An 18999-nucleotide genomic window follows, 5' to 3' on the forward strand; every position below is an offset into this window, starting at 1 on the left:
CCTGTGAGATAGCCTAATATTGTTAATGACAGACTAAATATGCATCTTTTAAGAATTCTGGAATTCCTAATGACACTTTTTTCCCCTTGGCTTCTACAAACAAGCTATTCCCTGTTTCTCTAAAATCTGCTGTGCATTCCACAAAAAAGTGAATCTGAGGTCAGATGATCATGTTTAACTGATGGCAACATACTCTTTTTAAAGTCTTTTTCTGCTGAGATGTCCACATATTCAAACTCATATTATATAAGCCAAGCCAATTGGCTATTGTAGACAGTTCACTGCAAACACGTTTTAACTGAAAGCACCACAAGTAACCATAGAAAACACGTGGTGGAATATCTGCCTTATTTGTACTATTTGTGACCAAGAATGTCTCAGCTTCTTACTTGGTTATAGGGTTCTGCTTTACTTTTTATACAATAGAGAAAGCTCCTTTTGACTAAAGAACCTCTATACAAACAGAAGTAATGCTGGAAATGCAAATTGGAAACTTTCATTGAAACAGGATTCCTTGAAATGTGCTGTCAACTATTTAGCCTTGCTGGAGATTGATTTCCTTTTCAGTCACTTTGCTTTCAAGATCCCAGGTACAGAGGGAATATGATAACGGCATTTACACTGGCACCCTTCCATGCACTTCATCTTTATTCTCTTGCATAAGTCATGCTTGCGTAGCATCCTGCCTGATGTTTACCGTATCCACGCTGCTTAGACTAAAGTACAGGGTGTATAAAATGACAGTGTCTTGTACTCAGTCACCTTTTCACGCTCACCCCTGCAGCTGTAGCACAGAACAGAACTGCAGCAGAGGCTAGACAACAGCATGCGAGTCGTGTGTGTTTTGCTAGGGGTGGTTGTGGGGGCATGGGCTATGGTGCTGCCAAAGCTGACGGAGCCACCCTGTGACTCTTTAGAGGCCGAGGCTGCTGCCGCAGTCTTCCAGGATTATATCAATGCTCAGCGCACCAGCGGATTCAAGTACGCCCTGAACCAGATTGATAAGATAAAAATCAAGACTTTGGTGAGTGGGAAACAAAAGGAAGAATGGAGATAAATAAAAACATTAAGAAAGAAAATAAAAAAAAAGTTACGTAAATCATACGGTTGTCATCATGTGCGAATGTGGATTGAGTGTCTGGAATTAGTGCAAAATGCGAAATATAACAGTAATGCACAAATAATATTGATGGTTTCAGCCATTCATCGCCTCACCTGAAAAACGTCTACCTTAAGTTTACTTATAGTAGTTTAATAGAGATTACTTTTAATTTAATTTTAGTGAGTTTTAATTCTTTATTTTGTGTTTGATATTTTAAATGATTATATTAGCAGTGTATAATTCCAAAGAGTTAACATAGCCTCTCCTATAGGCAAATATGGAGATCTACAAAATGGAACTTGACCTTTTGGAGACCAAGTGCCATGTCCTGGATCCCACACCAGTGACTGCTTGCCCAGTCAGGAATAAAGCAGAAGTGGTAAGATGAACTTAATAAGAATTCACTAATGCACTATAAAAATATTCACCCCCTACATTTTTAGGTGCTTTTAGGTGCTACTTTAGGTGCACTTCAGTGTAGCAAAACCTGATTCTTCTTAAAGATATGGTAGTATTGATGATGGTCATTTTTGAAAGGGTAAGCACACTAAACTAAGTGTCAGTAATTCTTTGCCTGTCGTGTTTTTTAGGCTGTGGATGCCGACTGTGATGTTGTCTTCATCAAATCTGGTGGAGTTTTAAAAGTAAAAGCACACAGATGCAAAACAGAACCAGGTACAACTGGAACCTTAAAATAGCCTTTTATTTGCCACCTTTCAAAGACAAAGTTCAATATCTAATGTCCCCTCATCTGCCGTTTTCTGCAGAATCAGCGGAGGATGTGTGTTTGGATTGTCATCAGCTTCTGGCCCTAAATGACACCAATGCTCTTCAAATGGCCACAGTCTCTCTTGATGCATTTAACAACAGAATAGCAAATGTCAGCAAATATGCTATGTTAGAAGTTGGCCGATTGAGCACTCAGGTAAAAAAAAGAAACAGTAGACTGAAGATATATCAAAAATGTATCCCGACTGCTTCTACTGTGACAGTGGAATTAGTCACTACATCATTTCCATACATCTACAGTAGACTGTTACTGTTTGTGTCTGACATCACCCAGACAACCATTAAACATTATTTGTATGTTCAGGTTATAGTTGGGGCGCCTTACATCTTTGCCGAATATGCCATTGTGGAGACAAACTGCACAACCACAGATGATGACTACAATTGTGTACCCCTGAATAAAACTGTAGCAGTGAGTATGCAGTGCACAAATGCATAACAAGAACATTTTGCTTGATACACATTTGAAATATTAAATTACATAGATTTGCCCATTATAATATTTTTTTCCTGTAGACCTATGGATTCTGCAGAGCTAGTAGTGACAGAGCACAGACGGCAGTTGAATGTCGTATCTTTGCTCCACAGGTAACTCCAACTTTAATTTCTGGCTCATATCACTCATTGACCGCTAATCATTTCACTTCATACATGTTATGCGTTCAATCATTGACTAAAAGGGACACTTTATATGCTCTAAGTGTTCTCAAAGTATTATCAAGTGTTAAGTCAAACTTCTTTTCAAAACAGAATATTTCAAACATACCATGCATTACCTAATAAACTAAAATTATTGCAGCTTACGGATCCTAATACAAACGTCACGATGCCAGCCACAAGCAGCCCTGTCCCTCCTACAAACAATACCGTTCCTGTTAGTGGCATTATGCCAATACTAATGGTTGATATGATGCTGTCAGCAGAATCAGCAGAATCACTGGAACCTGTAAAGGTGGCATCAATCATCCCCATTGTGAAGAGACAAGCACCTGCAGCTGAAACAGTGGCACCTGGTGGTCAGCCAGTCCCTGTGCCATTTGTTCCCATTTGTCCAGGGAAGAAAAAACACTTCTAAGCAATTGGTCTAGCCCACCCTCAATTTAACTTGACAGGATTAATTCATATACTACTATAAACTAAGTGCTTCAGCTGGATTTCAGCTATGGGCTTGCACTCACTCCTGGTTTAAGATCCTCTAGTCTTTCAAATGGTGCATCAGGAAAAAAAGTACTTAGGGCTCTTTGAACTGTATGGACTGATGACTGAATTAAATATTACAACACCCACATCACAACATCATTGCATTTGATTTGTTTTTTGAAGTCAAATATATTACTAAAATTTCACAGATAAGCTAATTTTCCAGATCAGAAAAGGAAAAATGATGGTTATTGTAAGGAAATACAACTCCCAGAATGTCAACAAGTATTCACATGAGGCAACATGAAATGATTTGAGGCTTTTATTGATGAGAATAAGGTCTCCATATTCAAATGTAGGCCACAAAGGACAAATTTCCAGAGTAGAATACTGGCCTAGAAGATAAACAAACACATGCACCATTAACACCTAGTTTATATTAGATGGCAAATGAATATATCAAAATGTGAAACTTACCTTGTGAAATATAAGAAACACCTGGCTTTCAGTAGATCTTCAATATGTATGATGAGGCCTCACCGGTTTCCAGTAATGCTTAGAAGACAGAGGTGATCCATGTGTTGCAAAATATTCACCACTCAGACCAGAGCTAGAGCTCTGAGGGGAGGATTTTTTTTTGGAGGGCCCAATATTCTTAGGGTGAACATTTAATATTCCAGGTTTAACGGTTGATTTTGGGTTCCCATTACCAGCGACCTTCGTAGGAACAGCTTGAGGACCAAGCCCAGAGGTAGCCAAAGGAAGATTCAAAGACAGTGCAGAATGCACTGGGGTGTGAACCTCTGCCCACTGGTAAGGCAGAGGTTCTTTAACCGGTTGATTGCTGTGGAGTTTAGAAGTTGGTAGCTGATGGGCTTGTGGTGAAATGGGTTTCACAGCTGGATCGAGTTTGGACACGAGCACAGCAGAAGAGAGTTGCTGGATATAGGTAGGCTCCTTGTCACTAGTTGCTGATGCTGGCTGAACCACCTGGTTTTGAGCAGGAGCAAAGTGGTTGTGGTGGTGGAAATGCTGATGGAAGGACAAGGCCAGTGGACAGCAGTTGGAATGGGCAAGAGTACAGACAGTGGGACAGTGTGTAGATTGATGAAATAGACGATTAGGAGGTTTCAGCATATTGGCATCAAACAAAGGTGATGGTGGAGAATCTACTACAGTTTTTTGGGCAGTGGTCGAGGAGAGTACCGATGCCGGTTCTGTTGTTTGTAATGTGGGGATTGGTACAAGACTAGGGCTTTGAGGGATCGGCATCTTTGGTTTTGTAGGAGGTGTTACTATGGGATAGAGCTGATGCACATGATGAATAGGAACTTCTGTGGGAGGATGTGCAGGCACAGAGGGAGCAAGGGGAGGCTCCACAACAATAACTGGCCGTTTTGGATAAAATGGGCCCAAAGGTGCCCGTGTAGTCTGGGGAACTGGTCTTCCTGGAAGTTCTGGTACTTGATAATCAGATTCAGGGACTGCAGGAACATGGTCAGGTGGGTAAAATCCAGGTTTGAAAAAATAGAAAGGGAATTGTCCGTGTTCAGGGTGTTTATCAGGCATGCTTCTAGGTGGATCCTGAACAGGTGCTGGCTTTGTAGGGTAAACTGGGTCCAGAGGTGCCAGTGAAGGTTGGGATACTGGTCTTTGTGGAAGTTCTGGTACTTTTGGATAATCAGATTCAGGGATTGCAGGAACATGGTCAGGTGGGTAAAATCCAGGTTTGAAAAAATAGAAAGGGAATTGTCCGTGTTCAGGGTGTTTATCAGGCATGCTTCTAGGTGGATCCTGAACAGGTGCTGGCTTTGTAGGGTAAACTGGGTCCAGAGGTGCCAGTGAAGGTTGGGATACTGGTCTTTGTGGAAGTTCTGGTACTTTTGGATAATCAGATTCAGGGATTGCAGGAACATGGTCAGGTGGGTAAAATCCAGGTTTGAAAAAATAGAAAGGGAATTGTCCATGTTCAGGGTGTTTATCAGGCATGCTTCTAGGTGGATCCTGAACAGGTGCTGGCTTTGTAGGGTAAACTGGGTCCAGAGGTGCCAGTGAAGGTTGGGATACTGGTCTTCGTGGAAGTTCTGGTACTTTTGGATAATCAGATTCAGAGATTGCAGGAACATGGTCAGGTGGGTAAAATCCAGGTTTGAAAAAAGAGAAAGGGAATTTTCCTGCAGACTGCATGTGTTCAGGGTTTTGATCAGGCATGTTTTTGGAAGGATCCTCAACAGGTGTTGGCTTCTCCATGTAAACAGGGCCTAAAGGTGCCTGTGTAGCCTGGGGAACTGGTCTTTCTGGAAGCTGTGGTACTTCTGAAAGCTCAGGCTTTGGGCTTGGAGAGACACAGTCAGGCTTAGGAGCAGGCTGGCAAAATTCAGGTTTGAAAGAATAAAAAGGGAATTGTCCATGTTCAGGGTTTTTATCAGGCATGCTTCTAGGTGGATCCTGAACAGGTGCTGGCTTTGTAGGGTAAACTGGGTCCAGAGGTGCCAGTGAAGGTTGGGATACTGGTCTTTGTGGAAGTTCTGGTACTTTTGGATAATCAGATTCAGGGATTGCAGGAACATGGTCAGGTGGGTAAAATCCAGGTTTGAAAAAATAGAAAGGGAATTGTCCGTGTTCAGGGTGTTTATCAGGCATGCTTCTAGGTGGATCCTGAACAGGTGCTGGCTTTGTAGGGTAAACTGGGTCCAGAGGTGCCAGTGAAGGTTGGGATACTGGTCTTTGTGGAAGTTCTGGTACTTTTGGATAATCAGATTCAGGGATTGCAGGAACATGGTCAGGTGGGTAAAATCCAGGTTTGAAAAAATAGAAAGGGAATTGTCCGTGTTCAGGGTGTTTATCAGGCATGCTTCTAGGTGGATCCTGAACAGGTGCTGGCTTTGTAGGGTAAACTGGGTCCAGAGGTGCCAGTGAAGGTTGGGATACTGGTCTTCGTGGAAGTTCTGGTACTTTTGGATAATCAGATTCAGAGATTGCAGGAACATGGTCAGGTGGGTAAAATCCAGGTTTGAAAAAAGAGAAAGGGAATTTTCCTGCAGACTGCATGTGTTCAGGGTTTTGATCAGGCATGTTTTTGGAAGGATCCTCAACAGGTGTTGGCTTCTCCATGTAAACAGGGCCTAAAGGTGCCTGTGTAGCCTGGGGAACTGGTCTTTCTGGAAGCTGTGGTACTTCTGAAAGCTCAGGCTTTGGGCTTGGAGAGACACAGTCAGGCTTAGGAGCAGGCTGGCAAAATTCAGGTTTGAAAGAATAGAAAGGGAATTGTCCGTGTTCAGGGTGTTTATCAGGCATGCTTCTAGGTGGATCCTGAACAGGTGCTGGCTTTGTAGGGTAAACTGGGTCCAGAGGTGCCAGTGAAGGTTGGGATACTGGTCTTTGTGGAAGTTCTGGTACTTTTGGATAATCAGATTCAGGGATTGCAGGAACATGGTCAGGTGGGTAAAATCCAGGTTTGAAAAAATAGAAAGGGAATTGTCCGTGTTCAGGGTGTTTATCAGGCATGCTTCTAGGTGGATCCTGAACAGGTGCTGGCTTTGTAGGGTAAACTGGGTCCAGAGGTGCCAGTGAAGGTTGGGATACTGGTCTTTGTGGAAGTTCTGGTACTTTTGGATAATCAGATTCAGGGATTGCAGGAACATGGTCAGGTGGGTAAAATCCAGGTTTGAAAAAATAGAAAGGGAATTGTCCGTGTTCAGGGTGTTTATCAGGCATGCTTTTAGGTGGACCCTTAACAGGTGCTGGCTTCTTTGGTGCCGGTGTAGATTGGAGAACTGGTCTTTGTGGATGTTGTGGTACTTCTGGAAGCTTAGGTTCAGAAATTGCAGGAACAAGGTCAGGTGGGTAAAATCCAGGTTCGAAAAAATAGGAAGGGAATTTTCCTGCAGACTGCATGTGTTCAGGGTTTTGATCAGGCATGTTTTTGGAAGGATCCTCAACAGGTGTTGGCTTCTCCATGTAAACAGGGCCTAAAGGTGCCCGTGTAGTCTGGGGAACTGGTCTTTCTGGAAGCTGTGGTACTTCTGAAAGCTCAGGCTTTGGAGAGACACCGTCAGGCTTAGGAGCAGGCTGGTAAAATTCAGGTTTGAAAGAATAGAAAGGGAATTGTGCTGGATACTGTACAGGTCCAGGGGTATGAGGGGGAATGCTTTTGGAAGGATTCTCAACAGGTGCTGGTTTCTTAGGGTAAACTGTGTCTGGAGGTGCCGGAATAGGTTGGAGAACTGGTCTTGGTGGAAGTTGTGGTACTTCTGGTACTTCAGGTTCATGGATTGCAACAACGCCTTCAGGATTGTAGACATAAGGAAATTGAACATTTTGGTATTTTGATTGGTCTGATGGAGGACTAGAGGTTATAGATTCTGTTAGGGTCTGGGATAGATTTAGGGGACCATCTAACGAGGTAGGTGAGCAAGCGGTGCTTGAGGATTCAGGACAAGCAGTGGCCATAGCATGCATAGAAGACAGAGATGGACAAGAGATTTTAAAGTCTCCTTTAGCTGCTACCTCAAATGTAAACATACCATCCTGAAAGGAGAATTAGAAATAAATTGCATGAGATAAGATAGCCTTGCATTATGCAAGTCATCAAAATGTAAAGTTAGCTTAACTATACAAAAACTCATAATGGACCTTTAACAAATGCAAACTATCCCTAAAGTATAGCCTACCTGTTCTTCAATACATGGCAAATACTTGACAGATATAATCACTCCATCAGGATGTTCTACAACACTGAAGCCACACTGGGGGGACACCTTCATCAGCGACTCCCATTTTCTGTTGACTACAGAATGAATTCCTCACATTATGTTGTTCACCCACAAAGCTAGCACACCAAAGTAGTAAAGTGTGATGTATGTGATGTGGTGCACACACAAAGGTGGGACAACCCCTTACCCTTCACTTGAACATCTTTAACAGAGGCAGAGGATTCCATTTTTACAGTCATTCCACTGGCATGGCAAGTCACAGAAGGGGGGGTTGGGGCAACGCTTGGGCAGGCCATTCTCACAGGTATGCCATAGATAACCAGAGGTAAGACATAAATGGATTCCTGTACAAGTATTTGAAATTAACATTATGAACACCATCTCTACACATTTGCAATGGTAAAATGATCACACATTTACCTTTTGAGCTACAAAACAGCCATCGTATGGTGTACTGAAAACCAAATCCCTCCAGCTCCTCCTCATTGTGTAGCCACAGACCGAAGGCATTTCTGATAATGAGAGAGGGTATGCATTCCCTGGGAAGAGGCAGATGACAAATTAACTGACAGACAGGCTATAGACAGGCTACTGAAAAACTAGTGTTGATCCTACCTCTGTCTATATGAAAAGGAACCCCCAAAGGAGCCGCTCCATGAAGTTTGAGTGTCATTGAATTCTCAACGCATTCGACCTTTGGTTTCATTCCCAGTAATCGGTCTACAGCAGGGGTCCTCCTGTTCTGACTGAAAACTCCTTCAGCAACACCTTCTGGTCCCTTAACTGATTTATATGGGAAATTAGCTACAATTAACTTACAGTAGTAATTTACTGATTGAATCATTTCAAAGTAAGTGACTAAGTCTAAACAAAAACAAAATAAAATATATGCTGTGGTAGGCCAAGAAATCACTTTGCAAATGGCCTCAATTCCTGATGTCAGTCAGTGAAAAGGTTGGTTTAAGGGCTTAGAATGACAGACCATACTCACACACATGGGAAGAGTCGGACTGATAATCAGTACTGTCTCCAAAAGATCCACTGAACAACTCGGCATCATTGGCAATGGGGTTCCCCTCAGCAGACAGATTCAATTTCTTAGTTCCCATTGTTAAATGTCCGTAGTATACTACCCGCTTAATAGATGGCTGTGGTGAACTCTTTGCATGATTTGAATAGTCTCGTCTAGTGAATATTTCCTTCTTTGGAGATTTTAAGACGTCATCCTCTTTCAGACCTCCACAACTTGCTATGAGAAGCCAGAACATCCACACCTGTAAGTTTTGCCGACCTACCGACGCCATTCCAAAAAAGTTTGCAAAGGCCAACACACTAGCCTGTCTGCACCAATTCAGTGTGTTTAAGTTCCCACGTTGGCATGTAGCTTAAGTGATAGGCTAACTTATATATGTGCTAGAGCAAGCCTAAGGTTAATTGGATAATAAACAGGCCTAGGCCTTAGTAGTTTAATTAACGAGTTGTTGATTACGAGAGAATTCTATCACCTGTAGCCTACAGACTAACCTTCAACGACCGGTCCCGTTCATTATCTAGACCCATTTGTGTGTGCAGTAGGTAGCCTAGCCAAAATGTTCATTTTGGTAAGGGTAGATTATATAGGCTATGAGATGCTAGAAAAATAATTAGAAGATGGTATAAAAAAAATAGACGATCATAATGAACTTAAACATGGTTACATGGCTAAAACGTGGTGAAAACATTGTAGCTTGATAGGTAGCTGGCAATCTTGGAGCTGCAATGAAATCATAGGTTTCCCTATTGGAGAGGCAACAAATGATCATTTAGGTGACTGCAATCAGCATTTAACAGAGGTGTACATTTGGGTTTAATTTATTTTCTTGGTCTGTGCCATTTAAATCAAATCAAGCTTGCTTGCATTTGTTTACTCGCTCATCCTCAGTCCCTCCTCTGGCAGAGGTCCTTCAAGAGGTAACATTTGTGGCACAGCTACAGAATGAGGACGACTGAACAATAACTATATGCACAATGACATCTTCAACATGCAATTCCTTTCGTCCCCACACTCCACTATATTGACAGGTTGATTATTGGGGCAGTGAGATATGCCTGCCCGGGCCTACCCACCCGAGTCTCTAGGTCCCAAGGCACATTTACAGCATGCCATAGGTGGCTAAACCTCTGGTGACCTATTTTTTTGATTTTGTATTTTAAGTCATAAAAACTCTAGCAGTTCACTTTTCAGATATAGGCCTAGATATAAGGCACATCCTGACAAGATAGGCCTACACATACCAGCTTACAGTAGGCCTTGTTACGTTACTCAGTGTCCTAAGACTTTTGTTTATGGCAAACCTATGTCACTTAAAGATTTGATTCACATCTACTCAAACATTACAATTACATCTGTTGATCAGTACTTGTAAGCGGTTAATAACATTTGTAAATGTACACCAACTGTTGCACTTTTCAATAATTTCCTCGTTTAACTGCTATGTAGACCTAAACCAAGGACTTTACAACAGTTTCCAGCCCAAGACAGGCGACAAGTTTTAAAAGTTTAAGCAATGAAATACAATGAGCAATTGTTTTAAACCACATCTTAGCGGGACATTAATGTTGTATTTTTTATTATTAGAAAAATAAAAGATTCAATCATGACCACACATTGGGTTGGAATACATTTATTTGATCCGTCTGTAAACAAGGTGATTATTTAATCATGGCATTTTCTCCATGAAAACAGAGTAGTATTATCAACTGCTCCACTATATTCAGGTGTATGAAAAAAAGGGAACAAAAAACATGAATTGGTGACAACTGACAAGTTTAATTTTAATCTGTACATATTCCACAATCCCTGGAAGAGTGTGAGTTTAACGCCAATATCCCAAAGTAAGTGCCATTGAAGAAGGGACTCCTTGCAAGGCAGCAGTTAAAATCCATCTCACAGTAGCAACAGATCTACATTATGGCACAGGATACAGCTTCTTGTCCTTTGATTTTCCACAAGACTGACTGCAGAGGTCTTATTTCCAACCAACACATCCCAGAAAATTTAGTGTACAGTTTCATATTTATATTTTTTGTCTTTTTAATGTTTTGTACCGTGCTATGACAGTTCCATACATTGCATTTGATGAAGAGCACAAGGCAATAAATCCAAATGGTTTCCTGCACACCATGAATGAACAGTCAAATGCATTCTTTAAAGTAATTCATGACAAAGTTGAAACTGACTGCCAATCCATCCACTTATGACATTCATGAGTGAAGATCAAGTATTAAAGTGTTATATTCGTTGTAGCACTGATTTGTTTCTAGACATGTCAAGTTTAACCATTTTTACAGTCATGTGAACTATTAGAGTTGTAAAGTTTACTGTTACAACATGAGTGATTACGTGTTCCTTTTTTTTTTTTTTTTTTACATGTTTAGTCAGCAAACAGATGAAGCGAGCAGTCACCCTTCACAACAGTTTAAAGCAATCCTGTTAGTAAACCCCTTGATGCAACAAAAATTGGTCCTATAGAGAAAACTGGACACAAAAACAGTTACACTGGGATGGCAGCACATAGTTTAAAAAAAAAAAGAAAAAAAAAAAAAAAAAAGGGAGGTGGCAAAATAGATTTAAATGCCTGAGCCATCGTAGCGGTGGAATGTCCTTGTACAGTCCGGGATCCAAGGCTCTTTGGAGGGACATAAACTCCTCTTAAATGCTGATCTGCCATCATACCCAGACACATTCCAACATTATAGCAACTACTTAAAAAGACCACATCCGATCACAACAGCAAAAGTATGTGATGCAAGGCATCACCAATCAAAAAAGCGAGGTTGGGAAGGTCCAGAGGGTCGATGGACTTTAGAAGGCTCCACGCCTGAGGCAGACTATAACTGCAGGGCAAACAAACTGTTCCATGGTACTGTATAATGAAATGGGTCAGATGGAAGAGAAAGACAATGATATTTCACCTAAAGATATGCATGCAGTATACCCTCCCGTGGCATGCTGTACAACAGGAAGACCTTCAGAGCTCAGGAATGGCTTTTAGCATTCGAGAGGCAACTTAATCTACACAAAGCTGTGCAGCACCATTACACTAACTAGTTTATTGACCTAAGCTTCACATCAAATTGCTGAATGATGCTGGGTTAAAAGTCCAAATTGGGGGTGTTTCCATCAATATTTGGGGGAAAAAAGCCTACATAATCGACTCCCCACCTCAACCTGCCCACCCCCGACCCGAAAACCATCGAACATGCTCATTTTTGGTGTGGCACAAAAAAAAGATGTCAGAATGACGACTGACATCTCAGGATAAACAGCAACAGACTGGAGCAGGGGAGGGACAGAGATTGACAACAAAAAAAAGTAAAAAAGAAAAGGGGGGGGGGGGGGGGGGGGTGACAAAACAGACAATGATGCATCTGCTAATCAAGCCTGGTAGTGCTGTCAACATGTTGGGGATAAAGGTGTGCTTAAAGAGTGCGCTGCTGTGTGGATGGGGAGGAGCACGTTAGTATCCAGATTTCCTCAGGTATTCAGCCATGGTAAAGGCTTTCTTGTTGAGCTGCCCTCCGTGGACACCTTCCTTTCCCATGACTAAAACCAATGCTAGAGTACACAAGGAAACAAAAAGACAAATGAACAAAACCTGAAAAAAAGTCTTCCCCCCCAAGCTGACAAAGAGGGACACAAAAAAGACCTTACCACCATCTCTCCCCATATGCTATTTTTTTTTTACCCCCCAAAGACATTAACTGTTTGCAGGGAGAAACCTTAACAGCAAAGCTTTTTTTCCCTTTTCTGTCCCTCAGTTAAAACTACACAAGATTTATTTAATTAAAACCCTGAATCCCTCAAGTATTTCGCCATTGAGTATGCCTTCTTATTCAATCCGCCTCCATGGACCCCTTCTTTGCCCATAACAAGAACCAAGACTGGAAGAGAAAGAGATAGAGAAAAGGGAAAGTTGAGAAATGCAGAGGTTAAGGGAGGAATCAAATAGGACAGCAGGAATTACAAGGGTTAAAGAGACAGATCTTTAAACACATGCGGTTTGTGTGCAAAGCATGCAAATTCAGAAAAATATTTTTGCATTCAAAGAAAAAGGCACAGGTCAAGTGGTGTAGTTGATATAGTGAGTTAAGAGGGAGAAAGTGGCAAGGGGAATATCAAGGCAAGGAATTCAGACTGGCTGCTTCCCAAGACATATACCTAACCTACTCTATTCTTCCCTTAAATGCATGAAAAAACAAAGATGGTGCATGAATGTCTTAGAGTAGATACACTTTAGTACTCAGTATGTGATGCATCTCATTCTGAAGTGCCTAATCATTTCACCTCATCTCCAGAATCACAGTCAATTAGCCAAAACAGACTGACTACTCAAATTTTGAAGATTTTTTTGAGGTGTGATTTTATCTTGAACACTTCAGAAAATAAAAAAAAACTAACAGTTAAATATGATCAACTCCAATGGAGGTTATTTCAGAGGACCATTAATGTTTGGTATACATGTTGAACTAACAGGCAGGCTATACACCACACACGTAACTGAAGCTTTCCGTTCAGAGCATCTGCTGCAACAATTAGCTTCGACTATAATCTATAGAACTGGCTACACCAGATGAGACAGCAGCATACATTAGACCATTCTTCTAAAAACATTTTACGCTCAGTGAACAAACGCTTCAGTTACTTGCTTTGTGTAGCCTGCCTATAAGACTTGAGCACTTTATGCCACACATTTGGTTACATGAAAGGAGAATAACGAATAGGTCAAATAACTTCTCTATTTATATGCATCTTACATTATATACTGGAGTAGCTTTCTAGCCATGATATTTCTAACATCGAACTTACACAACTAAGATAACCACCTTAACAACAATAGTCTGGATAATTGTAGCATGGGATTTAGCATGCACCCAAGTAAAGTGTTCCTTAATGAGTCAGAGCTGAGAGAATATAGAAAGATTGGAGGCAATGGAGGGTAATTTCTGTCACAAGCCTTCGCAAATGTCTTGAATGAGGCCCATAAAGACAGACTGTGCAATACAAGACAACCCCTAGAATGTGTAGTGTGCTACAATAATTCTTTCTTTGAGCTAAGTCTACAAACTAACCAACCATTTATTTATTTAATACCAGGCATTATAACACATTGCATACCCAGATCAATACGTTAAAACAAGTACAACATGGCTGAGAAGTCTGTGAAGAGTACCTCAATTCAAAACAACACATTTAGCATAATGGTACTTCCTGGAGGTCTATGAAAAGGTCACATGAGCAAATCACATTATACTGTATCAGAGGCGATTGCTCTAAGACTACAGGGGAAGCTCAGCCTCCTCTAAAATATCACGGAAAATCACATCAAATAACACTATTACATTAGCTTCTAGCCTACTATTCCAACTAGAACATGCTGAAAACATGTTCATTTTCATGGCTAGTTTGTTCAGCAATAAGGTTTTGCCGGTCATTTATGTGATTTCGCACCCGTAACACATTGCTGTGACGACACGATCCATCAAAAAACCAGGCAAAAAACACATAGACGCTCGGCTTCACTGGACTTTCAATGGCACTACAGAGTGGGCTGATCTCAGTGCAGAAAAGCTACACATTTATTGGACAAGCGCCACAAAATCGTCATTTCCAGGGAAGCCCGGTGTCTCTGGGAGTTAATGGGACAGTGGGATGGCCCGGACGCCGAGCTTCTGTATGATGATTGGACGATTTAGGCTAAGTTAGGTAGCGCACTATAACAGTGTAGGCTACATAATGCCATGTCTGCCATGCCAACTCTATAGCCTACTGTTTGGCCTATTCTGGGTTTTGGGGTCATTTTTGCCCTCAAAGAACAATATAGCACCTTAATAATATTAATTTAATAATTGACCATTTTTATCAGAGCTTCCCCTGTTCCAAAGAGCAGCAATCGCCACTGTACTGTATGCATCACTAGAGGTGTAAAGGTACACGTATTCGTACCGAACTGTTTAGGTACAGGAAGTTAGGTTCAATACAGATGTGTACTGAATGTACCAAATGCAGTGTTTAACAGTAAACAACAGTAGGTTTTTTTTGCTAGTGGACCATTTTTCAAATTCCGAGTTCCCACACAAACATTAAGTTGCAGACCATGTCCATATGTAATATCAAAAACATTTGACACCTTTTCAAAATACTATTCCCATTGCGCATCAGCAATATTGTCAGTAAAATTTAGGTTAGCAGTACCTACAGGCTTACTTTACCAAAAATTAACCAAACCGTGACTTCAAAACCAATGCACACACTGATTTTTGTGTACCGTTACACCCCAACATTGTAAAACTGGACTATAATTAATCCTTATTGCTTAAATACTGAGATCTCACCTTTGCCAGCTTTGCCTACAGAGATGTTGTATGTTGGCTCGCCACCTTGGCTCTTTGTCCTGATGTCCATTGTCCAGTCCCCTTCTACTGGAAGGCTATCTCTGATAACCGAGCACTTTTTTTTACCCAAGGTCAGGCCACAGGTGAAGAATCCCTCTCGGTCTTTTCCAACAATGACATCTATTTCTTCTGGCTAAACAGAAAAAAAATGTGCAAGAGGTTAAAAAAAAAAAGAAACAAATATGTGTACTGAAACAGGGGGTGGCATAATTTTAATTCCAAGTCAAGCTCATTAGTCGCTTTGAATGCACTACTACTACAAGAGAACCTTTCTCCAGGGTCCGTGGTCCCATTAATAAAGGGTCCTGGCTGATTTGACAAAGAACCTTGAATACTTCCCTTATAGTTGCATCAAGGCAAGTATTAATTACTTAGACACAGCAGACTCACTAAGGTTAAGTGAAAGGACAGCATAGCTTTGATTAAGCTTCCACAGGCAACTGATTAAAATGAAAGATAACGTAAGCAAACACGCCGCCATAGTAGTTACTCTTTAATGTTATTACATATTTCATTGACTCAAATGCTACAACTTCAATAAACGCAACATAAACTTGTGGTTAAGCAAAATAGTTCATGCAAAACTGCAAGAAAGAAAATATAAAATTAGCAATTATGCTAACCAGCTACAACAAAATGGAGGAACCGATGCATTTATTTTGGCTGGCAAATCCCCATAAATTCGTTAACCAACTGAAACAAACTGCCATTATTCGACTTCAAGATATTACTCATAAGCCCTACTCGATGGTTGACATTTTTTGGGTAGCCACAACAACAGATAGGTCTAATAAAGATAAAGTTAATATTAAAAGATGATGAGCTGACTAGCAACGATGTGACGCCATCTTTGAAAACTAGGTAGCAGCTAAGCTACATTAGTACATAACGCATTTTGTCGCAAAGACACAGTCCATTTGACTGAGATCACACAATATCAGAGCCTGCCAATTCTTCAAGTTAACTTAGCTTCCTATTTTAAAAATGAATGGATTTTAAGGCTCTACTAAGCCGCCAGTCGTCATCATCATAGCTAGCAAGTATTAGCAAACTGACAGCTTCTCACGTCAACATACACGTAAACTTGAAGGGATACATTCGATATCGTTTGGTCTATGAAGCTCACTGGCTCACTTGACGTTATATTTTTCATGTTGGCAAGCAACGGCAGGCATTAGCTGAATGCTATGGAGTTCAATGTGCAAGTCGACAGGGGAAACTACGGAAGTACAGGGAACTACAGGGAAGATGTGTCAGCCATCCATCGTAGCTAGCTGCCCAGGTCTACGCTAGCCAGCCTCTAAAGTAGCCAAAGCTAACTATCATTTCACTAAGCAAGTCAGAAGACACTTCGATTGGCAATTGTTGATCTCAAAAAAATATTTTTCGAAGGTCTGATCGCAGAAATGGTGTCACATTTTGAATTATGTACCCTTCAGCTCATCAACAATAATTCATACAAGCTATCCTATGTGTCTCACAGTTAAGCGGGCCCATCATCAGACATGCACATATCACTGTCTGGCAGAGCTCACTAGGGCAGAGCGGCCTGAATGGGCTAAACGCGGAATTGTTTTAATTAGCGGTTAGTCAACACGAATACTCATTGTGCCATTATGCCGATGAGTAATATCAACAATATTAACCAGTTCATAAAACAATAACGTTAGAGTTGACTGGACAACATCTAAACAATTAATTCAAGGAGGGAGTTTAATAAACAGCTAGCTGCCGGTTAGCTTTGAAAGCTAAGCTGCCGGCTGAAAACCGGCGCGGGCCAGACTCCTCTTGCACGCGAGCTGGATGTAATGTTAACGTTAAGTTAGCAATCGTATTCGCGATACCAGGTAGCGTGGATGATTGGTGAATAACTGTATTTAGTGTGCATGCCCACATACTCCATTTCCAGCTCACCGTTATGTTAGTAAATGTACCACCAAGGCTAGCTGCCCAAACGTATTTTGCGTCCGTGTACCCAACAATGGCGGAATCCTGGCAGCTGCCATCAGCCATCAGGTTGTCCACGTAGCTTTGCCAAGACATAATAACGACTTTTACGAGGCTAGATAACTGTTTACAGATGCCAAAATTAAAGATTGAAATATTTAACTTGAAATGCTCGTGCAGTGGTCCGACAATAATTTAAACGTTTCCTATTCTTTCTCGGATCCTGTGTGGTCACGTCCTGCCTTGGGCTATGAAGAAAGCCGATGTAATCAGACAGCGCCAAGCGAGGGTGTAGCCCTACTAAGATCACTCCGCCTGGCAGTTATGCGGTCAACTTCCGCTTTGTGACAATTTGCAGTTGCGGCGAATGCACTGAAGAAAATTTAACATTTCAAACTCTCAACATTATTAGACAGTAAACTAGATGTACCGCAGAGCGGTACAAAATACGACCGCCGCCCAGTCCAGCACATTTTTCCCAAAAAAATAAATCACGCTGAAAGGCCTATATGATTCTAACTGTCTCACTAAATTGCATTATCCACACTCAATTCTCACTGGTATCTGCTACACAACAAGTACCAAAACATGATTAGTTCATAGATTTCACATGTAAAATTCATTTTATACAACCCCACCCCCATCTTGCCTGTTCATAATTCTGAGAAATTATTGAATATGTGTCATACGTATGATTACTGTGAATGTATGTGTGTGCGTGTATATCTGCTTATGCACATGTGTGCACATGGAATGGGTTAACATGACCCTGGAGGCAAACATACAGAAAAAATTGGTCATCCTAGGCTCTACGGTTCTCAAGATATTCACAGAAAACTGTGTCTGCCCTACCCTCCTTTCGGGGGGTCCAGTCCAGCGGGGGGGCTACAGATCAAAACGAAAAACGATGGTTCCATGCTATCCATGTGGGGTTACATGCCCACCAAGTTTCGTGTACCCCGGTCTTTCAGTGTCCCGGGAATCCTTGTTGGTGTACGGTCACTAAATGTACACATAAATCATTTTATTGTAAGGCCCCCCATGAACGAAAGTTCACAAAACTTGGCATGCATTCGGAAGGTGTCATAATGATCCTACACTTTCAATTTCGTGCAGTTTTGACTATGTCAGCCAGAGATATTGTGATGAAAACACCTAATTTTTTGCTTTTTAATTTTTAACTAGGTGGCGCTATACATGAAATAAGTGGTAATGGGATGGGTTGACATGCCCCCTTAAGACCAACATACAAAAAAAAGGTGGACCTCCAAGGCCCTACGGTTCTCGAGATATTCACAGAAAACTGTCTCCGGCCACCTACAGGCCAGTTGGTGTATAGTAACATAAATTAATTTATTGTGTGGCCCCCCATGAACGGAATTCCACGAAACTTGGCGTGCATTCAGAAGGTGTCATAATGATCCTACACTTCCAATTTCGTGCAGTTTTGACTATGTTAGGTCACAGATACCTGCGATTACAACACCTCATTTTTACTTTTTTGTGTTTAACTAGGTGGCACTATACATGAAATGAGTGGTTATGGAATGGGTTGACATGGCCCCTTGAGATCAATTTGGGGTTACATGCCCACCAAGTTTCGTCTACCCCGGTCTTTCAGTGTCCCGGGAATCCTTGATGGAAATTTGGACATGCGAAAAAGAAAAAAAAAGAAAAAATCTGACTAAACCTATATGACTGCCGCTTCGCTGCGCGGCGGTCATAATAACTTTTAAGACCATGGTTAATTAGGTACACGTATGGCCACACCAGGTTTATTGATACATTGACCCCCCCTCCCTACATACACAGCACATTGTCTTCAGGATCTTCTCCAACACACATCCTCTACATACTTACAGCACACTGCCC

At 41.4% G+C, this 18999-nt stretch overlaps 3 protein-coding genes across 6 annotated transcripts; 1 reads left to right on the top strand and 2 right to left on the bottom strand.

The window, feature by feature from the left end:
• Positions 1–749: 749 nt before the first annotated feature.
• ahsg2 (alpha-2-HS-glycoprotein 2) lies at positions 750–3185 on the top strand. Its single transcript, XM_042111940.1, has 7 exons — positions 750–1024; positions 1374–1481; positions 1693–1777; positions 1870–2027; positions 2196–2303; positions 2408–2479; positions 2691–3185. The coding sequence occupies exons 1-7, from the start codon at positions 827–829 to the stop codon at positions 2964–2966; spliced, it is 1005 nt and encodes a 334-aa protein (XP_041967874.1). The 5' UTR covers positions 750–826; the 3' UTR covers positions 2967–3185.
• Positions 3186–3335: 150 nt separating this feature from the next.
• On the bottom strand, positions 3336–9135 carry LOC121724661 (nascent polypeptide-associated complex subunit alpha, muscle-specific form-like). Of its 3 annotated transcripts, none has more exons than XM_042111411.1 (8): positions 8738–9135; positions 8362–8529; positions 8167–8285; positions 7934–8090; positions 7705–7820; positions 6720–7561; positions 3509–6065; positions 3336–3426 (listed from the first exon to the last, which is right to left on the bottom strand). In XM_042111411.1, exons 1-7 carry the CDS (start codon positions 9048–9050, stop codon positions 3548–3550), a joined length of 4233 nt encoding a protein of 1410 aa, XP_041967345.1. In that variant the 5' UTR covers positions 9051–9135; the 3' UTR covers positions 3336–3426; positions 3509–3547. The 3 variants fall into 3 exon arrangements, with proteins under 3 accessions (XP_041967345.1, XP_041967336.1, XP_041967325.1); XM_042111402.1 differs by having other exon boundaries at positions 6300–7561; XM_042111391.1 differs by having other exon boundaries at positions 3509–7561.
• A 1258-nt stretch (positions 9136–10393) lies between these two features.
• pfn2a (profilin 2a) lies at positions 10394–17410 on the bottom strand. 2 transcript variants are annotated; one of them, XM_042056169.1, is made up of 3 exons: positions 17095–17410; positions 15121–15313; positions 10394–12669 (listed from the first exon to the last, which is right to left on the bottom strand). In XM_042056169.1, the coding sequence occupies exons 1-3, from the start codon at positions 17221–17223 to the stop codon at positions 12572–12574; spliced, it is 420 nt and encodes a 139-aa protein (XP_041912103.1). In that variant the 5' UTR covers positions 17224–17410; the 3' UTR covers positions 10394–12571. The 2 variants fall into 2 exon arrangements, with proteins under 2 accessions (XP_041912103.1, XP_041912094.1); XM_042056160.1 differs by having other exon boundaries at positions 10394–12343; positions 17095–17406.
• Positions 17411–18999: the final 1589 nt, after the last annotated feature.

This window comes from Alosa sapidissima, chromosome 1, assembly GCF_018492685.1.
Source record: "Alosa sapidissima isolate fAloSap1 chromosome 1, fAloSap1.pri, whole genome shotgun sequence".
NCBI classification, from domain to species: domain Eukaryota; kingdom Metazoa; phylum Chordata; class Actinopteri; order Clupeiformes; family Clupeidae; genus Alosa; species Alosa sapidissima.